Source organism: Haemaphysalis longicornis, unplaced genomic scaffold (genome assembly GCF_048455015.1).
Source record: "Haemaphysalis longicornis isolate Haplotype H1 unplaced genomic scaffold, Haemaphysalis longicornis Haplotype H1 scaffold_5, whole genome shotgun sequence".
Classification (NCBI taxonomy): domain Eukaryota; kingdom Metazoa; phylum Arthropoda; class Arachnida; order Ixodida; family Ixodidae; genus Haemaphysalis; species Haemaphysalis longicornis.
The window spans coordinates 77,221,674-77,246,786 of NW_027526385.1; the positions used below are offsets into that span (position 1 = coordinate 77,221,674).

The 25,113-nt window shown below is 49.1% G+C and overlaps 1 protein-coding gene across 3 annotated transcripts in view; it reads right to left on the reverse strand.

The window, feature by feature from the left end:
- Nucleotides 1–25,113, reverse strand: part of LOC144138464 ((E3-independent) E2 ubiquitin-conjugating enzyme UBE2O-like) — a 56,301-nt gene that overhangs the window by 17,133 nt on the left and 14,055 nt on the right. Inside the window, exons 9-20 of one of the 3 annotated variants that reach the window (XM_077670751.1) lie at nucleotides 24,901–25,028; nucleotides 22,147–22,249; nucleotides 21,423–21,531; nucleotides 20,022–20,127; nucleotides 16,350–16,522; nucleotides 14,216–14,434; nucleotides 13,363–13,525; nucleotides 12,557–12,583; nucleotides 8,921–9,091; nucleotides 7,508–7,612; nucleotides 5,895–5,978; nucleotides 3,451–3,615 (exon numbers count right to left, since the gene is read on the reverse strand). In XM_077670751.1, the coding sequence (XP_077526877.1) occupies nucleotides 3,451–3,615; nucleotides 5,895–5,978; nucleotides 7,508–7,612; nucleotides 8,921–9,091; nucleotides 12,557–12,583; nucleotides 13,363–13,525; nucleotides 14,216–14,434; nucleotides 16,350–16,522; nucleotides 20,022–20,127; nucleotides 21,423–21,531; nucleotides 22,147–22,249; nucleotides 24,901–25,028 (1,553 nt within the window). Of the gene's footprint in view, nucleotides 1–3,450; nucleotides 3,616–5,894; nucleotides 5,979–7,507; nucleotides 7,613–8,920; nucleotides 9,092–12,556; nucleotides 12,584–13,362; nucleotides 13,526–14,215; nucleotides 14,435–16,349; nucleotides 16,523–20,021; nucleotides 20,128–21,422; nucleotides 21,532–22,146; nucleotides 22,250–24,900; nucleotides 25,032–25,113 lie in introns of all 3 variants that reach the window. The other 2 variants (XM_077670752.1, XM_077670750.1) reach the window with 2 other exon arrangements.

Genomic DNA, 25,113 nt, shown 5'->3' on the forward strand with positions numbered 1-25,113 from the left:
TTGGTATTTTGCTGAGGCTGTTTGATTTCAAAACTTAGTTAATGTTGCCTGCATCTCCTGCTTTGTCAGCAAAAGTATCAGCTGAAATTAAATCCCCAAGTGTTGCTGCAAGGCAGGACGAACTATGTACACGTCCACCGTTTGCACGTAAAAGCAAACGCATGCGCAGCGTACGAGGCACAGCAAACATGCAATGAGCGAACGTCCACAGACTAGATGGGTATCCTGACATGGATTGGATTGAGAAGTGCCTGCTCCCAATGTTGCCTCATAATAATAAAAATTCAACAAACTTGGGGTCCATTCGTTTCACCTGCACCACGTGAACCGGTTCTGGCGGTGTGGCACTTCGCCGTTCGTTTCAGCGGTGCAGCTCGCGGCACCTGAACCGCACCGTTCGATTCACCGGCGGTGCCGACGGGTGCAGGACGAGTTTACGGCTTAGCCTGCACTCCCGGCCGAGGAGGTGCAGAAGCAGACGAAAAAAGTGCAGGGCTGGTTCCGCCGATGGCAGAACCCATTTTGCACCGTTGTGAACTGGTTCAAGAGGTGCAGGCTGAATCGAATAGACCCTTGTAATTTTCATGCAATGCACTGAAACTGGACTGTTACAATGTTTCTTTGCTTTTGTTAATGCCTAAAATCCACGACAAACACTTTAAATTCTTCTGAAACAACAGGGCCATTGATTCTCTCCGGAAAAATCGAGGACTTTCAAGGACCGTTTGAAAATTCCGGGACTTTCCAGGCCTTGAAATTGACACTTCTGAATTCAAGGGTTTTCTTCAAGGTTTTCAAGGACCTGCGTGAACCCTGACATATGGACAGGGAGAGACTGAACAGGACAGAACAAGGCAGGGGAGGTTCAATGACACTCGTGCTCAAGCAGGGACAACAAAGAAACAAGTAGGCCAGAGAACAGGCAGTGAAATTCACAATCGCCGTCACTCTCCCAATGCACAACAGCAGGAACGATTGGTGCTGCAATGCAAGGACTCACCTGATTGCAATCTTATGGGGCTTATTCATTCATAACCCAGGGGCTTTTCATGTATAAACACAAAAAGTTTTGCAAATCCATAGAAATGATCCTATTGGTGTAGTTTGCTTATTTTAGAAATGTACCACTTCCGCACTAAACAAGTAAACAAGAAGTACATTATGGTTTATCTGGTTTTCACTAGACGTTGCCAGCTGTCTAGCAAGTGAGAGCTTTATTCCTTTATTTCCGTACAAAAATACCATATTAAAAAAAAAAAAAAAGGATGGCGATTACGATACTCCCAAACGCGATATTTGGGCGCAGCAGCAGTGCGCTGAGGCAGCACGCACTCATGGGTTTTCTCGACGGCAGCGATGATGAGCCTCAGCCTCGGTGGCGGGAAGTGCGTCTCAGGCCTCTCAGGAAGGGACCGCGAAGTTCGCCTTAAGCGAACGCACATCGTAGACACACGCCCACCCCCTCACGTTTTCCCCACGCGTCACGCCGTCGAACGCCTCGTGCGGGCACAGCATACTGCCCCCACCTCCCCCACAGCACGATTTCGGAGAGTGCTGGCTCGCGTCACCACGACGAACCGCCCTCCCCTCCCTATTTCGAGACTCTCTTCCTTTGCTTTCTTTCATCATTCGCTTTTTCTTTCACTTGCCATCGTTCACTCAGTTATGCCGACAATGCGGCTCAGCCCAGAGATGGCCGCCAAAGGGCCTGCGCCCTAAAATAAGAAAACTAGGCCATCGTGAACATTTCTATGTATTTGTAAAATTTTTCGAATTTGTGTACAACGCTTTTTAAGCCTGTGGGTCATGAAGTAGCTAGTACTATAGGAATGTTAACAGGCGAGGTCCCCTTAAGGCGGCAACTGACAGCAAAAGAAGAAAGCACCTCAAGCGGTAAGACGGTGAAGCCTTTGGCAGTGCAAGGCGAAAGCAAAGCATCTCAAAAATTAAGCCCGACACCAATGCTTTCCCATTCACAACCCAAAAGAAGTCCTTAGGTGCACTCGAGCTCTTTCAAAATGACCTCCACACACAGATGACACCTTGAACTGACCAAAAAGCTCAGTTTACTACAGTAGAATCTCGTTAATCCGGCCTCCGTTAATTGGGAAATTCAGATAATTCGTCATTCCCACACCCTCCCTTCAAAAATGTACACAGCCCATGGCAAAAAACATTCGCTAATTCGACGCGAAATTGCACGCACACCGGTTAATTCGGACTGGAGGCAATTCAAGGACGGCGCAACTCAAACGAGTTTTCGGAGCACGCGTTGTTACCGTATCAACCACCTCCACCCGACTTTAGAGTGACAGCAACCAGCGACCGGTTTTTGCCGTTGCGGAGGGCCATCCGTCGACAGCAACAATGCGCCGCGGAAGTTGATCACGGAGGGCGAAGAAAACCGCTTTTCTTCCGCAACGTACAATAGGGGACACTGGTGCAGCGTAATCAAGGCATCGCCTCCTCTAGACACAGTTGCGCCACGAGTTGTGGTATGTTGTCGAGAGATGGCGCCAGCTGGTTTCTTATCTGGCTGCTGCTCGGTGCTACGCCTGTTGCGTAGTACTGAAAAAGAAGCCGCGGAGTAGAAGCCGTGGAGAAGAAGAAAACTCATCCTAGAGGCGTTTTGCTACAATGTTGCAGCTTGTGGGCATGCAAAAATCCCTCTAACGCAAGCTAGAGGGATTGTCGCATGCCCGCAAACTAATCTTTTTCGCTCAGCTGTTCGGGGAAAAAAAGGGGAGTAAAAGAAAGGGAAGGGAGGGGGGGGCATTACGGACTTTTTCTCCAAGTAAAGGTACGGAATAAAAGAATTGAAAATGTGCGTTTGTTATTCATTCGATAATTCGACATTCGGATAATTCATTTCTTTCACTCCCTTGAGAGAGGTCCGAATTAATGAGGTTTTACTGTACTCTGTTCCCAGACTACACCAGAAACGAGATCTACAAAGCCACTGCCACTATGCTCGGTTACAACTTCAGAACGGCTTCAAAAAATTAAAACGAGCGCAAAGGACGAGGATACAGAAACACAGTAGACGGGACGAGCGCTTGTCCCGTCTACTGTGTTTCTGCATCCTCGTCCTTTGCGCTCGTTTTAATTTTTTGAAGACATGAACCAACACGCCCAACAAAGCATTTTATCAAGTTAAGAACAGCAACAGAAGTTGCCGCTGTGCCTGATTACCGCGCGCAGCACAAGTAGTGCGTTACTGGGAATATTTTGAACATGGCACGAGCCGCTTTCGTAAATTTTTGGACCTAATATGCCTATAAACTACTGCAGCGATGACAAACAAACGACGCGAGAAAAGGCAGACGATACCACGCATTCGTAGCAGTCTCCTTTCAAAACGCGCGCGCCCGTTAACATTCGGGTCCGTCGCTTAGGCGGTGCGATACCGCACATGAGCTATTGCCGTTCTTTACTTGTTCCCGCGTATACCTCCTCTCTGTCATCGGGCCCAGTCGCTGTCTCGGGCAACTCCAGCGATGCAGCCTCCCCAGCACCGTGTCGGTTCAGCGGGAGGGTCCCCCCAAGCTCGGGTGGCACAGGCCACACCAGCGCCCTGGTATCCACGCCCCGTGGGAGGGCCATCACGGACCGAAACTGAGCGCAAAATTAGAACGGGGTCAGGTGGCAGCCAATGACAGGATCAACAGCACTCGCACTGACACAGAGGCAGAACAGGATTGATTGCGGGGTTTAACGCGCCCCAGCTGCATGGACTGTGCGGCGCAACCTAGCGGAGCGTACCGGAGTAATTTTCATCACGTGGGAATCGTTAAGGGTCCCGAAAGGTGGGTCTTCAGACAATTTTCTTTTAAAATTTTTAGTGCCAGCTAGATGGAAATTAGCAGTTTTGAGCAGTCATTCACGCTGATTTCAGGTACTTAATTGGTTTTAACACAGACGCATTTGTTCAAGAAATACAACACTTTGAAATTTATTCAGGCATTTCTTGCGGGAGTTTAGAGCAATTTCGCTTTATCAAACTCAATGAATACAATATGCCAAAGGTCTGCTCTGCCAGGCTATGCAATTTTTATTCATTTCAGAGACTTCTGCAAAGCATGAGAGAGGTGAACATTTGATATCAACTATTCGCATAAAATTATCTCATTTTTACTAACTTTTGCAAATAGGTGAACAATGACAGAGTAACAAAAATAGCATCACCTGCTACATCACTTCAATACGAATGCAATGATACCAGTCTTGTCATCCCAGCCCAAGAGCAAGTTTTTTTGCTCGATTTTCAGCACTTTGCGGCTGGCTCCCGCTGCGTTTTCAAAGTCCATTTTGAGATTCTTCCCAAACATATTTGGTGGCGAAACTTTTAGAGTAGATCTTTGAAGGTATCAAGACTTCGAAAATGTGTTTTTTCCCAAAATGCATGCATTTTTACACAATTTCTGACTATTTTTGCGTGTAGCAGCAAATTAATGGCATTAAAGGGGCACTGACACAAAAATTTTGCATCTTGTTTTTTTTTGTTGCGATAAGTAGCTAGTGACCTACTTATAACCTGTAGAAACCTCATTTGCTTCAGCGTGCGACGGTTGTTTAATTAGAGGCATTTTCAATGCGGCCAGTCGCAGTTTCGGTTTCAGCGAGTGCCGCGAAACGATGGATTTTGTGGATTTTGTGTGAACAAAGCTGACCACGTGACCGTCGGAGGGATATCACAGTTACAGAGCAGAGCCGCCGTAGCACTGTCGAATCCGCATCGACGGCAGTTTCTGCGAATGCCCCCCCCGTACTGATCTCGTGAGGCGCCTAATTAAAAAGCGACTGTGGATGTGACGCAGGCGCTGCGAGTGCAAATGCTACCGCGGCTAACGAGCGACGCGCGACGCTCGAGACGGTGGGTGGCAAGACGCGCGCTGGGAGCAGCCGGCCGGTCTGCCTACAGGTCCGCCTACAGATGTGTTCGGCTTAGCTCTGCGGCGGATATTCGAGTGCCGCTCTCGTAAGCGGTGCAGATGACAATTTTTAATGCAACCCGCCATGGCATCATTAACTCCTTTCTCATGTAAGCCACTATGGTCGGGACTTGGGGTCAATTTCGTGCAGCGGTAACAAGCTATCACTCGAGCTACCTGCGCCGGCGTGGGCCACTTCGCGGCCGTGGCCGCCGCCTGCACAGCGACCGTGCGGCTTGCTCAGTGGGCTTTTCGTGCCTCCGGCGCGTTTCCGCATCCAATGGTAATAAACAGTAATAGAAACAGAGTGCCTGGAATCGCTGTAGAACTTTGGTCGCGGCCAGCTGCCCGATGAGCTGACAAAATCACCAACGTTAGAAATCACGGCGCCTCCGCCGCCAACGATCGGGTCGTTCGTTCTCGAGAGCAGAAGCTCCGCCCTCCGGCCCTTCGATTGGAGCGGCGAGCCGGCAGTGCGGAAGCGGCAAACACAAACTCGTGACGTGTTTGGATGTTGTTTATTTACACTTGCGCGTGGTCCGCTGCTGGCCGCTCGGTTGCGTTTCGCACACTTCAAAATTGATTTTAAATATGTTCTAGGCTGTATTCACCGCTGATATTTTGCAGATGATGTATATGTGTTCCCACCAATCTATCTCCGAAGTTATCTCGCCTTCAAAATTTTGTGTCAGTGCCCCTTTAAAAGTTAAGGCATTAAGCACTTAATGTCATTTTTCGTGTACGTGTGGCACGGGTATTAGCCATCTTCGCTGAGACTCGCCGTGCTGCCTGTACTCTTCGGTGTAGCACTATGCCTAGTAAATAGGTACATCACCATCCTGCTGTCTGCACCTCCGTCTACTAAGACGCAACAATATGTGTTACATCATCTGCATCAGCTGACATTCCCAGGTTTGGGGCTGAGCCTGACAGGGTCACAAAACCTTCAGGAATTGAACTTACAACAACATCGGGACAACTGAGGCCTGGTTCATTCCCTGCGAGGCCAGTACCCTCCAAGCCTGCGCCACCAAGGCTTGAGACGGGCTGCAAACGGAGATGCGCTTCAAGTCAAGTCACTCGTGCTGCACACCACCGCTAGCGGCTCAACCGGAAACACCACAATCACTAAACCGTAACAGGCAACTTTAGTTCTCCAAGAAAGTACCATATTTTCACGCGTATAACCTGCACCAAAAATGCGAAAATTTCAGTGGCAAAGTAGGGGTGTGAATAATATGCGGGGTTCTTCCTTTAGTGCAGCGTCACGGCATGCGCATTGTGCCGTGAGGATGACTTTGTGTACAACAGTGAGGACCGCGGCTCAAGCGAAAGCTCTGGCGAGAGCAGTGACACCGAGTGAATTGTGACTTTCGCCTTGCTGTCAGTGTATTCTACCTGCTAAATATACGCTTTTTCTGTCTACAGAGTATGTGACGTGTTGCTTGAGCAGTAGCTTTGGTGCAGCCTTTCCTGTATCAAATGTGCGGGCAATACGCGAGGATTTTTTTTTTTTCTCCGGCGGGCTGAAAGTGGGGGTGCAGATTATATACAGGGGCGGGTTATACGCGCGAAAATATGGTAGGTTTGACAGTCCTACGCCTGTTGCAGTTCACTTGAGCAAAATGCCGGTTCCACCAGCGTCTGCCCAGCGCAAGTGTACAAACACTTCCGGAAGGAAACTATACCTCCCCACACAGAGCAAAGGAGATTTTCTTTCAAGCAGAGGGGGTTTGGGGTGGAGAAATCAGGTGACATGCAGGCAGGCATGCACATCTCCCCAAAGTCGGGCAACTTGCCTTCACACCAATCAGAGGACCCGAAACGTTTCACCAAAGATAAGCACTCCGGCTTTTAGTGGATATGCGGGCTAAAAAACAGTTAAAGGCCAACTGCACTCAAAATTTCGAACTCTTGAAAACATACAACAGCTGAAAATGACGTTGCAGCCGTCCAGCGAGTGGCCGGACGGTCAGCAACTCGGAAGCAAGCCTGCGGGCAAGCTCTACGCGTGCACGGGGCAGCAAATGGGTTAAGCATTTGCAGCAGAGCTTGATCGGTTCTCCAGCTGCGTGGCTGGCCAGAGGAAAGAGCCCCCGTCGGCTGGAGCATCACAGGCGTGTCATGGCTGTTTACACGATCCGCCGGCAGGTGCAGCGTGGTCTGCAGTGGAGCTTTCTGACTGATTAATGAGGCTTTTCCCGGGGCTACAATTCCGTGTCCCAGCTGATTTAGGGGCACTTACTACACATTCAAAATAAATTTGGTCGAGGTGAAATTTGAGTACAGTTGCCTTTAAGTTGATGTTACGTAAACTTATATCCATTTCCTAAACAGTCCCAGGCTGGTCTGCCGTGCTCCCCCCTTCCCTTGCCAGGAGACATGAGTTGTGGCAGTGTTCTTCAAGTACGGGTGCATATACACCTCCAACACAACAAATGACGTTTCAATGTCAATATACCACATCTGCAGTGAAAACGTTTTCCTTTCTTTTTTCTCAAACAATGCATGTTAGCAGAGAGAGAGACAGAAGGGGAGAATGACGGGGAGAGCGGGTGCAGAGACAGCCGAGTCACCTCCTCCTCGTCCATTCTCCCGGGATCAGCCCTGGCCACGGCTGGAGCGGCCTCACGTGGCAACTCTTGGGTCGAAGTGCCGATGGACCTCTGCTCGGGGGTCATCTGAGGGAAGATGCAGAGCACGGGAAGAGGCAGGAGTGAGCACAAGCTGGACAGCACCCCTGTGGCAACAAGAGGCACGCACAAGGTGCAGCACTCTCTCCCAGGTGGCAGCATCAGTGGCGACAGCTGTCTTGCTGTTCAAGAAAGGGAGATAATAGGTTCAAGAAAGGGAGGTAATGGTCTGGAGAATAACGGTCCTGCATGCCACACTGACACGAATTATTGAAAACTTGTGATCGATACCAGGGAGGCTGGTACAGCACATGTGGGCTGTAGCCAGACGTGATGACATAAAAAGTGCTAGGTATGTTCCCATAAACAAACAGCCGGAAGTTCGCACTCCACAATGTCTGCGTGTTCCCAACTCACCGTGTTACACCTTCACAATACCACTTCGGCGGCCTCTTTATTCCCCCATTTGCGCTCCCATCCCAACCTGACCTCCACGGAGCCTGCGGATTGAATTAGCACTGAACCACACAGTTTTTTACCAGTGTAAACATCTCGGGAGGCAAGCCAAACTTCTCAAAAATTCTCCACCTAGTGGCACTTTGCCACGATCTTCGGCACAAAGAATCCCAGCTTTCCAGTTCCCGTCTGTCACAGCTCGAATGCCGTCCCATATATAATGAAAGTACCTCCCTGTAACCTGCCCCACCTTCATTTTTTGGTCCCCGTTGCCCTGTGAGCCTTCATTAAAGAAATTTAAAGCCGTTCCACTCAATGTGTAAGCTGTCGGAAGTGGAGAGCAGTGATTCACCATAATGGACTGTAGCGCCATTATCCGCTCACTGCTACCACCCAATGAAATTCAAATTTCCCACCTTCACAATGCTCACGTGCCCCATGCCTGAAACTGCGCCAGTGGGAGTTTTGTTTTTTGTGCTTGCTTTTGCTCTCGCCCGTGCCAGCGTTGCACTGCCACTTTTTTTTTTTGCTTACTATCGTAAAAACCAACCCATCGAACAAATGAACGCAGGCGCTGCCGGTTAATTACATGCATTCTGCATCAAATGTACCTGCAGTTTTCTTTGTGCTATACAACGGGGGGGAGGGTGGGGGGTGTATGACAAGCGGCAGCGGTTCACAAGTTTGGAACGCTTATGACTATATAAACCGCTTGGCTTTCGAAGCCTCTGGGTTACCCCGCGACGACGAAACACCGCGTGGAGATCTACTTGGGCCCCAGCAAGCAAGCTACAACGACAAGGCGAACCCCCTAAAGTGCTCTGCACTTAAAAGCCCTCGTCATTTCTACAATACTGGGCAATAAGGTCACAGAGGTTCAGTGGAGAAGTGCTGGCTCACCCGTGCACTGCCGCAAGCCCGGGACAGGATGCTGGACAAGCGGCTCTGGAAGTTGCGTGACTGCAGAACTATGTGGTTCAGCAGCTGGCTGAGCGACATCTGCGTCAGGCGCTGTGGGGAAGACGTTGAGGGAGGACTCTCCTGCTTGCTGGAAGAGGAGGTGGCCGCTTCCTGCAAGCAATGGAGAAGAGAAGAGGAAAAACGGAATTGGTACGAAGGCTGAACACGACGCCAGACAACGTGCGCATGAAAGGGGCCATGAAGAGAACATGAAGAGAAAATGCAAGTTTGATTAGACCACCTAGTTAGAACAACACTGACACCGCTTTTAACGCAAGCTTCACTCAAATATGCTGTATAATGAGGAAAACAGAATAGGCCCGCAACACCCTAGCTACTTTTTTACGCCGAACTCGCGACGTATTATGGGCAGCTTGTGATTGTGATTGGCCGAAGCCGACAAAATCAAACGCAAATTAAATTTAGTGACATCCTTTTTATAGCAGTAACCATGGTGGGGTATACAATAAAATTTACACACAGACATGCAAACATAGAAGCGCCGTTGCGTACGGCACGCACTATGCCAATCGAAGCTGCACAGCTACCGGGTGAGTTGTGGTTGTCTGCCAGGATACCGGCCTGCTAGCATAAACAATATCGCCACTTTTGTAGTAAACCAGGCACAAATCCGGGCGGAAACAGATCAAGTGCTGACAGCGGTCGTTGAGCGGTATCATCCCCCCACAATCTATGATGGCAGACAGTAAACAACGTGACAATTTCGATGTTTCCCCATTCGCTGCAGTCTTAGTCAACATACTAACGTCTGTTTTAAGTACGTTCCCCAAGTGCGTCATCACTGATGCCATGAAACACACGATTTAGCAAAATAATTAAAATTTCGGCTTGCATTGTTTAATTTCGCAATGAACAGAGCATCGTTTGCTGTCGGGCAAGCGTTGGGGGCACTATAAAACATTAAATCTTTGAATACAACGAAAGATTTAGTTCACTTGAAAACACACGCCCACTTGAAATCACACGCTTGCACATGTTCTTAGCAGACAGAACAGAACACAAGAGTTGAGAGAGAGAGAGAGAGAGAGAGAGAGAGAGAGAGAGAGAGAGAGAGAGAGAGAGAGAGAGAGAGAGAGAGAGAGAGAGAGAGAGAGAGAGAGAGATCTGCTTGCTCCGCTGCAAACGTCGTCAAAATACAATAGTCCAGTTGCCCCAGCGACGCAGCACTTTTCCCCCCTCCCTCAGACTCCTCCCCCCCTTACTTCTCCCGTGTACAATTCAGATTTTGTTAAACCAATTATCCCGCACGCGCTCCAGCTGATCAACCACTTGTAACTCGCCTCCTCGTTATTTCCACACATTTTTTTATTTGCTGCCGCAAAAACAGGTTCAATGCGTATTCTAATTGAAAGAATACTGCTTCTGTCAGTTTTGTACTGCCAACTTGCCTCAAGCCTACCCCAGGTTTCCTTGGAACTGCATAAAATATACTGGTGTGGGCCAAGTCAATGGTTTTAGTAGTTTAAGACGGTCTTGCCTACATAAGCTACTGCTTGAAACATCCTATTATCATTTGGCACAAACTTCTTGGTCTCATCGGCCCATCTAACTTTCTGCCGCCCCCTGCCACGCTTGCCTTCTCTGGGGATCCACTCTGTTACCCTTAATGACCAACGGTTATCTTGCCTTCGCATTACATGCCCTTCCCACGTCCATTCCTTCTTATTAATTTCTACTAGTATGTCCTTAACACGCGTTTCTTCCCTGACCCAGTCCGCTCTCTTCTTGTCCCTTAACTATACAACTATCACCTTCTGTTCCATTGCTCGCTGAGTCGTCCTCAATTTAAGTTGAACCTTTCAGAGAGCCTCCAAGTTCCTGCCCCTCAGGTGAGTACCGATTATAAGTACTATAGTCTTAAATAAAAAAGCAGAGGCCATTTCACTGCGGTGAATGGCAGTGGTAGCATGCAAACGGGGGGCGTGAAGCTTGACTCTCCTCACCTTTTCTTCATCGTTTTCTATAGTTTAGCCGCCACTTCGGGGTGAACAGGCAGATGCTAAGCTTGGTGTGGTTCCTGCTGCTATTCAGTTCGATGACAGCATTGACTGACAAGGCAATGGCCCTTCACTAGCACCAACATGAGGTTATACAGAATGTTTCACCTAACTTTAGCCAGAGTTTAAAAATATGCCGACGCAACCAAATGAATGTTGCTCACTTTTGTATGTAGTTTCTCACGCTACTTTTCGTATTTTGCTTAATTAGATAATTAGTCAATTTTAATAAGCCAACTCTTAAACAAACGAACCTGGGCGAAAAATCGCAAGCAGAAAGTTGCAGAGCGGTTTGCAAAACGTTTGAATAAGCAGTTTCTGTCTTTCTTTAAAGGAGCCATGAAGAGAAAATACAACTTCGTTTAATTTGAAAGAACTAGGATTCAGTATCTCACTCAGCTCCATTAGAGCCACAAAAGATGTTTTTTTAACGAAAAAAAAGCAAGAAGTATTTAGAAACTTTCAAATTTTGCGCCACAGTGACGTGTTATGAGCAAGAATGACGTCATACGGGCCAACAATAAAACATAATTTTCAGTGCGTTAACTGCACATTAGCATTAAAGTGATGCGGTCAAATGGAACTAGAGGCCCCATTACAGACGTCCAGTCATGTGTCGTCGCGACAGGTCAGTTAGGCGGCCGCCAATCGCACAAACAAGGTTCCGTGACGTCATGGAAAAGTTGCGGGAAATTGGCTAGGGGGTCGCCACGGCTTCACACGTTTTCTTTAATATCTCCGTTATTTGTTCGAAGATTGCGATGATATTGGTATCATTGTTATCGGGACTAAGCACTCTTTCTGTTGAACCCAACTTGTATTTTGTCTTCATGGCTCCTTTAAGTATTAGTGACATACAAAAAAACACGCGACGTGCCCGCTTGCACGTCGCGATTGCAGAGTGCTCCCAAACGTTCCGTGTACAAACAATCAAAGGTGCGCAGCCACTTAAAAAATATAACAGGGCAGATGACGAGCCTGTTGCTTCCGGCAGCACGAGTGATAACCACTGTGTCTGCTTATCGCAACAACAAACTGTCGTGAAAAAAGCACATCACTGACATAAATGGCACAGCCAAACGCCTACGTTGCTGCCCTGTTGCCTTTCAAGAGGCGGCGCACCTACAGCAGTTTGTGCATGGAACGTTTGGGAGCACTGCAATCAGACGCGCAAGCCGGCACGTCACATGGTGGGTTTTTCTTATTTTGCAAGCATCCTCAGCAAGCTGAAAAACTAACGCTTAATAGACAGAAAGCGAGAAACTGTTTATTCGGACGTTTTGCATACCACTCGGCAACTTTCTAATTGGGATTTCTTGCCTAGCTTTGCTGGTTCAGAAATTGGCTAATTGACTAATTATCTAATTAAGCAAAAAAAAAAAAACAGCATGAGAAACTACATACAAAAGTGAACAACATGCATTTGGTTGCATCATCTTGGAGTGCATCGACATATTTTTAAACTCTGGCTTCAGTTAGCTGAACCACCCTGTATATGGCTACGTTGAGCCAGACCCAAGCTATGCATACACCAACCACACTCTTCTTTGGCACATACCGCAGCATAACAGTGGTCCAGCTGCTCCTGGTTCCAAAACAGTCACGGTGCCGGGTGGAAGGCAGAAGCAGAGAAAAGCACAGAATCAGAAAAATTTCACAAAATATGCCCAGTGACTACTCAGCAATCTGACTACTAATAATACACCTTTTCAAGACACGATCACAGCGATGGAAGTGACATTGCACATTTTGGAGCAGGTATTGAGAGCAGAAAAAACGCTACACCTAGGTTCAAGTTATGAACGGAAATAGCTCGTGTGGTGCACCCCTCCGCCGAATCAACAGGCAAGCGCTTTCTGGAAGGAGGTTGCACTTAATGCGTGACATCGCACGCTTTTTCTCACACAGCCTGTGTGTGTCGTCGCTGCAGTAATTCACGAGCAAATTAAATGCTTGCAAGACATCTCAGCAACTTCTTGTTGACATCTAAACAACTTCTTTTCAAGCAGTTTCCAAGAACTTTTCAAGAAGTTTCAAGAACTTGCAAAAACCTCTCATCTGCGCTTACTCCGGGCTTCCTCATTGGCACCCGCTACATGCTTTCTCTGCACATACAGATTAGCCTCAAATATTGCTACGAGCTGTCCTCACAGTTGACACCAGGCAGCTGCTTTGGAACACTCACTTCGACTGTTCTCCGAAAAACCACGGGAGCAACTCGCGTCACGTCCAAAACACCCACAGCAGCGCACTCTTTGCACCACGCCGAGGAAGCCGCGGTGATAAGCTGCAGCGACAACCTCCGTTATTGTTCTTAGGTCGTACTCGAGCCTAGTTTGGAGTCGCTACGGCAGGCACACAAACCTGGCTTACGCTGGTGCCGCCGTCGTGTGCGCCTCGTTGGCCAGCGGGTTGAGGCGGCGACGCCGGGGGGGAGAAGAGGCGCCTGAACTGCATGAGCAGTTGCCTGGGCAGGCTTGTCCAGCCCCACTGCAGGCAGCTGGCCCCAACAAACTGCAGCAGCTGGCTGCGAGCACGCAACAGAAAGACGAGAGGGAAGGGACGCTTTGCAGCCAGCCACGTCTCCAATGCGACTGCAGTGTTGAACGCTCAAAGCACTCACTAACCGACGTAACATTTATCGTCACACTGCTGATATTGTTCTCGACTTTCAGACAAAAATAACCGACATTGTGCAATCCACTTTTAATGCGAGAGCACTTGTTGGCAACTGTCCTTTATAATTCTGAGAAACGCTCGCGGTATGTTCGAAGGAATTAAAAATGCTGCACGAAGATTGCAGGACGGTCGCAGACAGGCAAGACACACAGCAGTACTAGACCCGCCCGTGCACTGTTTCAGCTTCTTCGCACGACTTTTTAGCTTAAATCGGGAACAAAAACGCACCGCGGGGTGCACTACAGCGGCACTGCAGCGTTAGGCCTAACGCAGTCCAAGAAGTGGGACCCACCGCGGTGGCTCAGTGCTCAAGCCACAGTTGTGCCACTGAGCCCAACAACCCAGTTTCAGATCCCAGCGGCCGCTTTTCAGATGCAGCCCAAAAGTGGAAACGGCCACGTGTCGAGATTTTGAGGGTTTGTTAAAGACCCCCAGGCAGTCGAAACTAATCCGGACCCCTCCACTACAGTGCGACTTATAGCCCAAGTGTAGCTTTGGTGCCTTGGATCCCCCCGACCAACAAGGGAGGGGCACCCACTTGCTCTGCCTGTAGAGCTCGGCGAGCCTGCGGGTGGCCGCGTTGGACTGCACGACGGGGTGCTGCGTGATGCTCTCTTCGAGGCGGGCCACACTCGCGCGCAGCACCTCCACCTGGCCCTGCATCCGCTCAAACAGCTGCTGGGCACGGCTGCTCACCCCCGCGGGGGGGCCCCCCACCACGGGTTCCCCGAAGTCCCCTTCGTCCAGAAGATCCATGCTGCAAAGAGACAGAGAGCACGCCCCATCTTCAGCACACTCTTATTGTACTCAAACTCACGAGTCAGTATGATGATGACAGAGTACAGACCCAGCCAAAAAAAAGTGAGCACGATGATGAGTGAGTACAGACCCAGAAAAAAAAAGTGAGTACGATGACTAGTAAGTAGAGACGCGAGTACATGCACTCACGAGTACCGTGCTCGTAAGTGCAGCACTCGTGAGCACATGTACTTGTGAGCACAGTAATCATGATTAAGTGGTCATGATTACAGTACTCGCGAGTAGTATGCATGAGTACTGGACTCGTGAGTACAAACTTGCGAGTTTGATCACGCACTCAAGTCGCGACATGCGTGCCTGAGTCTCACGCATTTCGTGGCACTCCTTAAAGGAAGGTAAAACGAGCTATCTGCATTCCCTCTTCCACGGTGTTGGCGCTCCGTCAACTGCTCGTCACGGTGTTTCCATTGTGAAAGCCAGGGCAAGCATGGGTGGCTTTGCTGCCCTTCTTTTTGTTCAAATTGTTCGAAGGGAGGTGCGCAAGGGGCTGCTAGCATGCAGAATGCATGCTGAAGCTGCTTTTTCCGTCTTCAGAATTGGCAATTAGAAAAGCTTTTGCCCGTTTCAGTTAGCAGACAAAATGGTGCAAAGGGAACCAGGAGGACCAACCGGTACAGGCTGGAAGCGTTCTCTGGAAGCCTCAATAAAGTGATGTCTCTCTCTCTCTCTCTCTCTGGTCTGCTCTGGCTTAGTCGAGTCCTGAGACCTAGTGCAGTGAATGGATCCAAGTGGTTGATTGCGAGAGCACATTAGTAGAAACACTTTTGAATACGAGTAAATGCGAGTACAAATTGAGTAAAAGTGAGTACAGATTGAGTATGAGCACAAATGAGTGCGAGTGATTACAGATTGAATACGAGTACAAGCAAGTATGAGTACAGTACAAATTGAGTAAAAGTGAGTACAGATTGAGTATGAGCACAAATGAGTGCGAGTGATTACAGATTGAATACGAGTACAAGCAAGTATGAGTACAGTACAAATTGAGTAAAAGTGAGTACAGATTGAGTATGAGCACAAATGAGTGCGAGTGATTACAGATTGAATACGAGTACAAGCAAGTATGAGTACAGTACAAATTGAGTAAAAGTGAGTACAGATTGAGTATGAGCACAAATGAGTGCGAGTGATTACAGATTGAATACGAGTACAAGCAAGTATGAGTACAGTACAAATTGAGTAAAAGTGAGTACAGATCGAGTATGAGCACAAATGAGTGCGAGTGATTACAGATTGAATAAGAGTACAAGCAAGTATAAGTACTCACTTGTACTCACGAGTACAAGTGAATGCAGACCGAGTACGAAATTAGTACAGATTGAGTATGAGCGCTCACGAGGTCCAATGAGTTTAAGTGTTCGAGTACAAGTGAGTACGATTGCATATGAGCACGATGAGTGAGTACGAGTGATTTTGAGTACACACAAGCTTTTTGAGTTTGAGCGAGCACAGCATAAAGGAAAAAAATTGAGTTTGAGTGAGTCCCTTGTGTTTCACCGACCTATGCAGATGAGGGCACCCTGCCCCTAGACACTGAAGATGTTTTGACCCGAAAGGATCCAAGTAATCCAAGCCTTCAGACACCAGCCCAAAGGAAGAATAGGGAAGGGAAGAAAAGGTGCAGGGTATGCGAGCACGAAGGAAGGGCACGGAAGGAAAGGGGTAGGGAATGCCAGCACAGGGTAAGGGAAAGGAATGCCAGCCATGAAGTAGGGGCAGGGAGGGAATGGTAGGGAACGTCAGCAAAAACGAAGGACAGAAAAGGAATGGTTAAGGAATGCCCGCACAAAGGAAGAGTAAGGGAAGCAATCACAGGCACAATGAGTCAATGACTAGACAACTTGGCCACTGACTAGTCGTCCGACTCGTCTTCAAGGTCGTCGTCCGGGTGGTAATGAGACCGGAGGCACGGCACGAGCTCCTGCGGGTAGCACTGGGACGTCGTGCCGTCCAGCCAGCGGATGGTGATCTGGCCAGGGGGCAGGATGTCCACAACTTGACCCACAGGGACAACGGCCCCTTCCACCTGCAAAACAACAACCGGCTTCACCAAGAACTCAGCCACGTTCGCAGCTGAGATACAAACGCTGAGAAAACAGCAAAGCTGGTGGTCTGGTGGTCATCACTAGCTTTAACTTGGCTTATTCTAAAGCCGCACTGCCCCTTTTACAGACACTGATGCCGCTGAGCACACTCCGCCTCTCTCAACAAAAACACCTGCACGTCAGAGCTTGCGTCATCGATGGATGCAGCCAATCCCCAAAGCACGCCTTCCCCCAAACATCTGCGCCGTGACGCGCACTCCCCACACCTGCTCTTCGGCTCTTTGCCTCCTCGCACTTTTCCTCAGACTTCTTGGCCTAGCATCTTCCCTCTTTTCACTTTGCTGCACTCAGTTTTAAGCGATACGAGGCTTGGCTGGAACTCAACCCTAAACAGCTCCACTGTTAAAATTGTGCTGGGGACTCGGTGCATCAAAAGCACCATCATTTCCTATACGTTAAGTGGCATAGCGGAATAGTTTTGAGTTTCAACGTTCTGTTGGTGTGCGAATTGTTGAATGCTTTGCACAAAAAAAAGTGGCCAACAGAGTTCTCATAGCCAACGTTCATAGATACTTTTTCAGTTCCGTATCTCCCCGCCGCGGCCATGGAGAGAAGGCGGCCGGCCGCGACTCTCGCCACCGCGGCGCTGCGGTTGCGAGTTGCGCTACGAAAGCGAGCGTCGTCTGCTAGCGGGGAGCGTTCCGCTCGGCATCACCGGTCCTCACTTGTGGCTGCGTACTGCAACATAAATAACTGTTCGCCGATGTTTCATCATTTTGTTGCGGCCGTTGCAGTTCCAGATCAATTTGAAACGGGCGGTATTATGCAAGGAGTCGTGTACGTACGCCCGGGGATTTGAAGCGGTGACTTAAATATCAAGAACGACAGTGTTTTAAATGATCGTTCGCGTAGCAGTGGCTGTCAAGCGTGCACACAAATTATCTTGCCATGCCAATTGCGCAAATTTATTGCATCTTGAATGATATTTCCTCACACGACTGTTGGAGCAGCTTTCCGTTTTGTGGACAACATAGGTGGTATCGTGCCTCACAACAACGCCCCCGCTTTCATTCCGGCCGCGTAAAAAACAATTTGCCGACGCTGGCTCGGTTCTTTTTCGAGTACGGCCATTATAAAGTTGGCTGGGAGCCGTATTATCGCACTATTCTCGACTATCTGAGCAAAATCAGTGCACTGCTGGGGAACAGGCGCCTCATAGTTGTACAACTCCTCTTGACGCTCCATGGGCAAGTGCTCTCCTTTTGTAATCGCCTAGCTTGTGCGCACACGCTGCCTTTGTCTATTTCGGAGATCGCCGCCGAATCTCCTTCCGCAACAAATTAAGTTGCTGGGAAAGTTAACGGAGACTGCACATTCCTTCAGTGTAAGCCCGGTCGATCTCGGCGACTTTACGTTAATGATACCTATACTTCTTCGCAACGTCCTTTTCGAGAAAATGAAGTCCACATGCCTTGCGCGTTTTCCTTAGCTCTTTGACCGCGCGAGGAAATATGGATCTGATGGAGGCGCTAAAAAGTGACGCTTCTAAGTGTCGCTTCTGTATCTGCTCGTACAGCCATGTGCGGAGCACGTTGGCATTGCGGTAAGCCAGGCTTATAAAAAAACACACAATGTATTGACGGAGCCAACGAAATCCTCGATGAAAACCGCACTGTTCAATAGCGTCGCAAACTGAACGCACCGAAAGGGCAAGGTTCGCGCACAGGGGTAAAAAACAAACGCAAACGAAAGGAAGAAACTTGTAGAGACGCGCAACTACGCCGAAACTTTGAGCTAAGCCGACTGGAACACGCGTACATGCTGTTATGGAGGAGTGGACTCGGAAGGAACCACTACAAGGAGCAAAAAAAAAAAAATTATTGCCTTTTGTTTATTGTAGCAGTTGGCTTCCAAGACTACACAATTTCCAGATGTGTGCGCCCACCCACGCACGCACAGCAAACATGCGGAGCGCTTAACTAGGAAAAGTGGTTTTCGCCGTCCTGCTCAAAAAGGAAAACAAATGAAACCGCATGTGAGCACCCGGATGTCAGCGCGCAAGAAAAGCTCGGTGCGCATGAACAGGCACGGAGAAGAATAATCAGCACCACATGAGAACGTCGACTTGCCGGAGTGCGCGTCAACGCTGTGCAAACGCAGCGCGCGCGCGCGAGAGAGAGAGAGAAATGGCAGAGAAATACAAGAACCCTCAGGAAAAAAGTAAAAAAAGCAAAACTACGTGGCGTAACACGCTACGTAGGGTTGGTGGTCAGGTGATTTTTTTCGCTGTTGGACTCCTTCGCCTTGATGCAAAAACCGGCCCTCCCGTAACGTACGTTCCGCCCCGGCATCTCGGGTTGTGACCAGCTAGCTCTGGCTGGGTACTCGAAAAGAAATAACTGTTCTCGGAAGTTGCTCAACGTTGTTGCCGTACTATTCCAGTTCGTGATTTATTTGAAACAGGCCTATTATGCAAGGAGGTGTACGTACGCCCAGTGACTTTTAGAGGGGGATAAAATACCAATACGAACGACAGCATTTTAAATGAATTTTCATGTAGCAGTATACAGCTGTCAAGCGGGCACATGATTTCGCTTGCCATGCCAATCGCGCAAATTCGTTGCAGCACGAATGATATTTCCTTATAGCCATGCGCAGCAACTGCACGCTTTCTTTATGAAAGACATCCGTGTATACCCTTTGTTGTTCCGAAGGAATCAAATTGTTTCGCCGGTTAAAGCTAACCCAAAATCCTGGATAAATTAGGAAGTTTTGTATTGAATTGCATGTCTTCCGGTTATATTGTTAGCATTAGGAATTTTTGTTTTTGTTCACTAGTCTGTTTTGCTTTAATAATAGTTCTTTAGCATGCGGATCTGTATACATTCCGTCCTCCTCCTCACAGTTGTACATTTTGTAAAGGGCACGTGCCCCACGCACGAGGCATGTGCCCAGCCTCCTCACAAGCATCACTGCTAAAGTTGGCTGTAAAATCTCGTACAGCCAACTGCGAATTAAGCAAGTCGGCATTGCACCAAGCCCAGCACATGAAAGGCCAGCACATGTCAAGGCCAAAGCCAAGCCAAACCCGTTGGTCTTCACCCGCCAGGGCGAAGACAAACGCAAGCGAAAAGAAGAAACTCGTAGAGCAGACACGCGACTACACGCGCCGACACAGCGCAACTCGTGACCGGAGTGCCCTCTCAGCGCCTAGGGTAAACTCGCGCCCGCTTTGGAAGGCGCAGTTCCGAAACTGAAAAAGTATCTATAAACGTTGCTCATAGCAGCATTCGCGGCAGCTACTAAATTTTTCACGACTACTCAAATTATTTGCTCAATGATTATCCCAACAAAATTATTAGATTCGTGCTTGCTTCGAAAGCAAACACACGAGAGAGAGAGAGAGAGAGAGAGAGAGAGAGAGAGAGAGAGAGAGAGAGAGAGAGAGAGAGAGAGAGAGAGAGAGAGAGAGCTGATTACATCGGGGATGGGGCCCTTGGCGACAAAGTAGGTCGGCTTGTAGTTCAATTCTGGATGTTCCCGGATGTTGTACACACTGACCTCTTCAACGCCAAGCTCTTCAGGCCTGAGAAAACAAGAGCAATAAAAGCAATATTCTGCCAGTATCAACATATTAACATACTATCAACATATTTACACACAAAAAGGTGGTGCTGGCGTTAGTTTTTAGTACAGCTTAGGCTTTAAAGGCCAACTGCACTCAAAATTTCGACTTCTTGAAAACCCTATTTCCGTATCGTGTGCTTAAAAAGAAAGCAACATGCAAAATACAACAGCTGAAATACGCACGTGGACGCCGCAAGCGGCCAGCAAAAATCGGCGATTTTGAAACCGAAACCGAGGAGAGCGCGGCCATTGCAGTGACGTTGCAGCCGTCCAGCGAGCGGCCGGACGGTCACCAGTTCGGGAGAATGTCTGCGCGCAAGCTCTACGCGCGCACGGGGCAGCAGAGCTCGACCGGTTCTCCCGCTGCGTGGCTGGCCAGAGGAAAAAGCCACCGTCGGCTGGAACGTCACAGGCGCGTCATGGCTGTTTACGCGATCCGCCGGCAGGTGCAGAGTGGTCTGCGGCGGAGCCTTTTTAAACACTTCTGACTGATTAACGAGGCGTTTCACGGGGCTACCACTTGTGTCTCAGCTTATTTGGGGGTACTTACTACGCATTAAAAACAAATTTGGCCGAGGTGAAATTTGAGTGCAGTTGGCCTTTAAGGGGTCCTGCATAGGACGTACACAAGTGAGCTTAATGCACTGAAATCTTGTAAACGTGGATGTCAGTGTCTTTTTCACCTCCACCAGTTCCATTCCACTCAATGTGAAGGCTGTCGGAGGTGCAGAGTAGTGATTTGCCATAATGGGCTGCAGCGCCGTTATCTGCTCACTGCTACCACCCAGTGCAATTCAAATTTCCCGCCGTCGCAGCCCCTGCCTGAAACTGTGCCAGCAGGGGTTCTGTTTTTTTTTTGTGCTTGTTTTTCCTCCCACACGTGCCGGGGTTGCACTGCCGCTTTTTTTCGCTCACTATCGTAAAAACCAACCCAGCGAGCGTTCCTAACTAAATGACCGCGGGCACTGCCAGTTAATTACATATATTTTGCCTCAAATGTACCTACCGTTTTCTTTGCGCTAAACAACGGGGAGATGTATGACAAGTGCCAGTGGTCCACAAGTTTCGAACGCTTATGACTATATAAACAGCTTGGCTTTCGAAGCCCCTGGGTTACGCCACGACGACAGCCGCTACGACGGAACGGCGTGGGGCTCTATTAGAGTCCAGCGAGCAAGCTACGGCGCCAAGGCGAGCCCCTAAAGTGCTCTGAACTTAAAAACTGACCCAAGCTACACCTTGAAGCGGGCTTACTGCGGGTTTTCGGCGTCGACCGTGTACATCCGGTACTTGGCGACCTCAGCCGTCCTCCCCCAGTGGTCCACCCGTTGGACCACCCCGTACTCCTCGGATGGAGCATCGCCTGCAAGCAGAACAGGCACCAGGCGGCGTATTAGACGGCAACAAACCCTCTCTTAGACTGTATGAAGCTCCACTGCATACGCGCGCAATCACGCAATCCCAAAAGAACGTGTTGCCGTTTTAGGCTCGCCTGCCAACAAAACCTACACACTTGTTGCATAAGTAGATTTCTAATGACGCTTTTTCATTTAAAAGTAGCCCAAATGAATTGATTTAAAGTATGCGCAATAAACTCGTAAAGGAGCTATAGGATGAAGTACATGGTAAGGTAAAGGCTGAGCAAGTTAGTATGAATGCTTCGTTTTATTTTTATTTTTTAGTGGTGGGGGAGGGAAGGGGGGAGTACAGTGGAAAATCAGACATGCAAAGAAATTTGTAAATCTCCGCAAAGAATAGTAGTGCAGCTCTTCCCCAAATGCATGCTGTATTAAAATGTAGCTCAATACTTGTTAAGACGTACTTCCATTGCCTTTACTTGTTACTTTTCTCAACTGGGCCTATTCTCAGCTTTGAGCAGGCTCGCACACTCTCGAAGAAGGCTTAAGAATCAATTACAACAAAAGCAGCATCATGGTTCTCCCCTCCCCTCTCCATCCCCTTTGACTTAAAAAAGTACCGGTGTTCTCCATAACAAAGTCTCCAGGAAAGAACTCGTTCTCATCCATGTGGAGGACAGGATAAAGATCTGTGGACCGGACGTCGCTTTCCACAGTGCCATCCTGCGACAAAGAAAATGGTCCGACAGGCTCCATCAGGCTACGGGCAATCCGCGCGTTCCATTACAAACATGAGCCGAGCTGCTGGCCTTGCACAAACCTTGATGTGCGTAACATCTTATGATTGGTCATGAAATCATTGACTTTCTACATATAGCGCCTCAAAACCTGTGAGCCGGCTTACGAAATTTCCGAATGCTGGTTCTGGAACTTGTGTTGGGCGTTGGTTAAACTTTTTGTGCCATCTGCCGCTTTGCAGGAGGAATACGCCTTCCTTTGATGTACAGTTCGTATCTTTGGAGCTAGATGGCAATTTTTAAGGCTTGCCGTGACAAACGAAACCACGTCGTAGTTGCCACGGGCCAACAACATCTTAAAGGGGCCCTGAAAGGCGTTTTGAGCACACTAAATGAACTAGCGCCATCGTTAGATTCGGCCGTCAACGTCATCTGTGCCAAGTATTACTCTTTTACGCGCAGCGGAAAGCTCACACTTTTGTTGCAAAGTTCGTCGCTTTTTTCTCACCCTTCCCTTCGTGTTTTTGGACGCCGCCATCTTCACATGTCTACGTCATCGATTCCCAGATGTTCGTCATGAGCTAGACATCCTGCTATTGCGCGACTTTCTCACGCACTTCCGGCAAAGAGATGAGTCGTCTGCTCAGCGTCGGCTCGCCGGCTGATACTGCCAGCGTAGTGCCAGAGTGCTTGGGCATTTTACGACAAACGAAAATAGTGTAAACAAACGCTTAACCGTTTGTATTGAATGCAACACGCCATAGATATTCTCTTACCTGAGTATGTTCCATAAAGAAAGCGTTGAAGCCCCGTGGCACTTCTTTCATGCAATCGCAGAGAACGCCCTGAGCCGAATGCCCGGGTTTGACGCACACATTTTATTAAACTTCAAAACAATCCAGAGATGCGTTTCGAACTAACACAACGTCACAACATGCGTTGCAAGTTTGAACCGCGATTGACCGATGATGGGTTGCCTCCTCCTGCCCGTCGTAAATTCGGCACTCACGTTGCGCGCGGTTTGCGGGGAAGAACAGCAAGTCACTTAACTCTGGCGTACAAGCCGAGATAGCTTTTAGCCCCGCACACGGCACATACACCATGCGAGGTTGAGTCGTACGTCGCCCGAGAAAGATAATCCAGACCATGGGAAGCACTATCCACCCGCAGAAGCACAAAGTCGCATTTCATCGCAAAACAAAGGCGTCCACAACACACACACCATCGCCTCCTGTAATGCCAAACGCATCTCGCACTTCCCAATGGGGGTGAGTGGTACGCCTGCAGTGCCCACATGTCGCGAGGTGGGGCCCCTAGCTGAACCGGGATCACGGAACCGTAACTGACCTCGCGAGTTGGCAATGGCGAGCTCACGTCTCGGATGAGTAGCCACCAGGACCGCCAAGGCCGCGTCGCGGCGCGTAAAAACGTCGTTCTGCAGGCTTAAATAAAGTTTAATCAATCCAATTAGAGTGGTTTGTGCCTTGTTGCCAAGGCAACCGATGTTTGAGATTGTCAAGGAAATGGCGCTCGCTCCAGCGCTAGAAAGCTCAGAGCCACAGCGCAGCATGTTTTGCCAACGTTGCCGCTCTCCACTACGCGTCGCCCCAAGCTGAACTGGTCACATGATTGAAGCGTTTTGTACACAGGTTCTGTATCGGTTTAAAATTTCTTTTTCACATGCCGCCAGCAGGAATTACCACCGCCGCAAAATAAGACCCGGCACCAGCGGGGCCTCATCTGATACGGCACTTTTTGGATAAACAGTGCGCGGTGCATCAAAGAGAACGAGCGCACGATCCTCCCCGTGCAGCGGCGAACTGTTCGCCGCCGATAAAAAGTCACGTGCCGCAGATAGCAACTCCAGCAACGTACACCGCGAAAGGGCAAGGCCAGGCCGCCGCACACATGCGGCCAGGTTTTTCGTTCGCTTTTCCAGCCTTGAGCGGAGTGCGGGATTCAAGGTGTCAACAAAGCTTGCCCATAGCAGACGGCAGTCTGAGCAGCGCAATAGCGGAAGCACGCCACCGCTGAGGAGTGCAGCATCACGGGAGGGAGCATCAACAGCGAAGAGTAAGTTGAAAGGAGGAGGAAACGTGGCGCGATGATAATGCGCGGTTTTTGATTTACGATTTCTCAGCTAATACTCATCGCTTTCACAAAATTTTTGCGGGAGGAGATTGCTAATACATTTCTTTATTTGGTTACATGTACATCCATGCATCGGCGGTAGGTATTTCAGGACCCCTTTAACCAGTGGTGAAAAGATGCTGCGACACCAGCCATCGGAGTTACCAGCTGAGAATGAAGGCCAATGCAGAGAGAAGCTCGTCACCAAGTCCATGAGCAAAAAAGTTGAGGCACAACCACACCTTGCTGCTGCAAATTTCGGAGTGGATTCAAATTGACTGCTTGACTTGAAACGAGCCAACCCGACCCAAGCCGACAAACCACCTGGCTGAAATCGTTGCACGTGGCACACTGCTTTAACTTTGTCTTGGCCAAGCCCCCACATACAGACATCTTGTTTTCACCTTGGCACCCAACAAAACTGCGCCCGTAAAAGTGACTACACCCTTTACACCGTGTGACTATACCCGACTACACCCTTCTCTTGGTTGTATCAAGAAGTCTCACCTGCCAGACGACCTCGACGTGGGTGACGGTGGCCAGCGTCTCGGTCACAACCACGTCCCCGGGATGCAACGTGAGCTGCTTGGGAAGTGGGCAGCCGCACTCGAGGAGAGGCTGCACTGGCATCTCTCCTCCTGCGCACATTTGTCACCACCCGGAGCACACCCTTTCAAAGACTTTTTTTTTTGCTTCTACTCCATCCGCTACCTGCCCGTT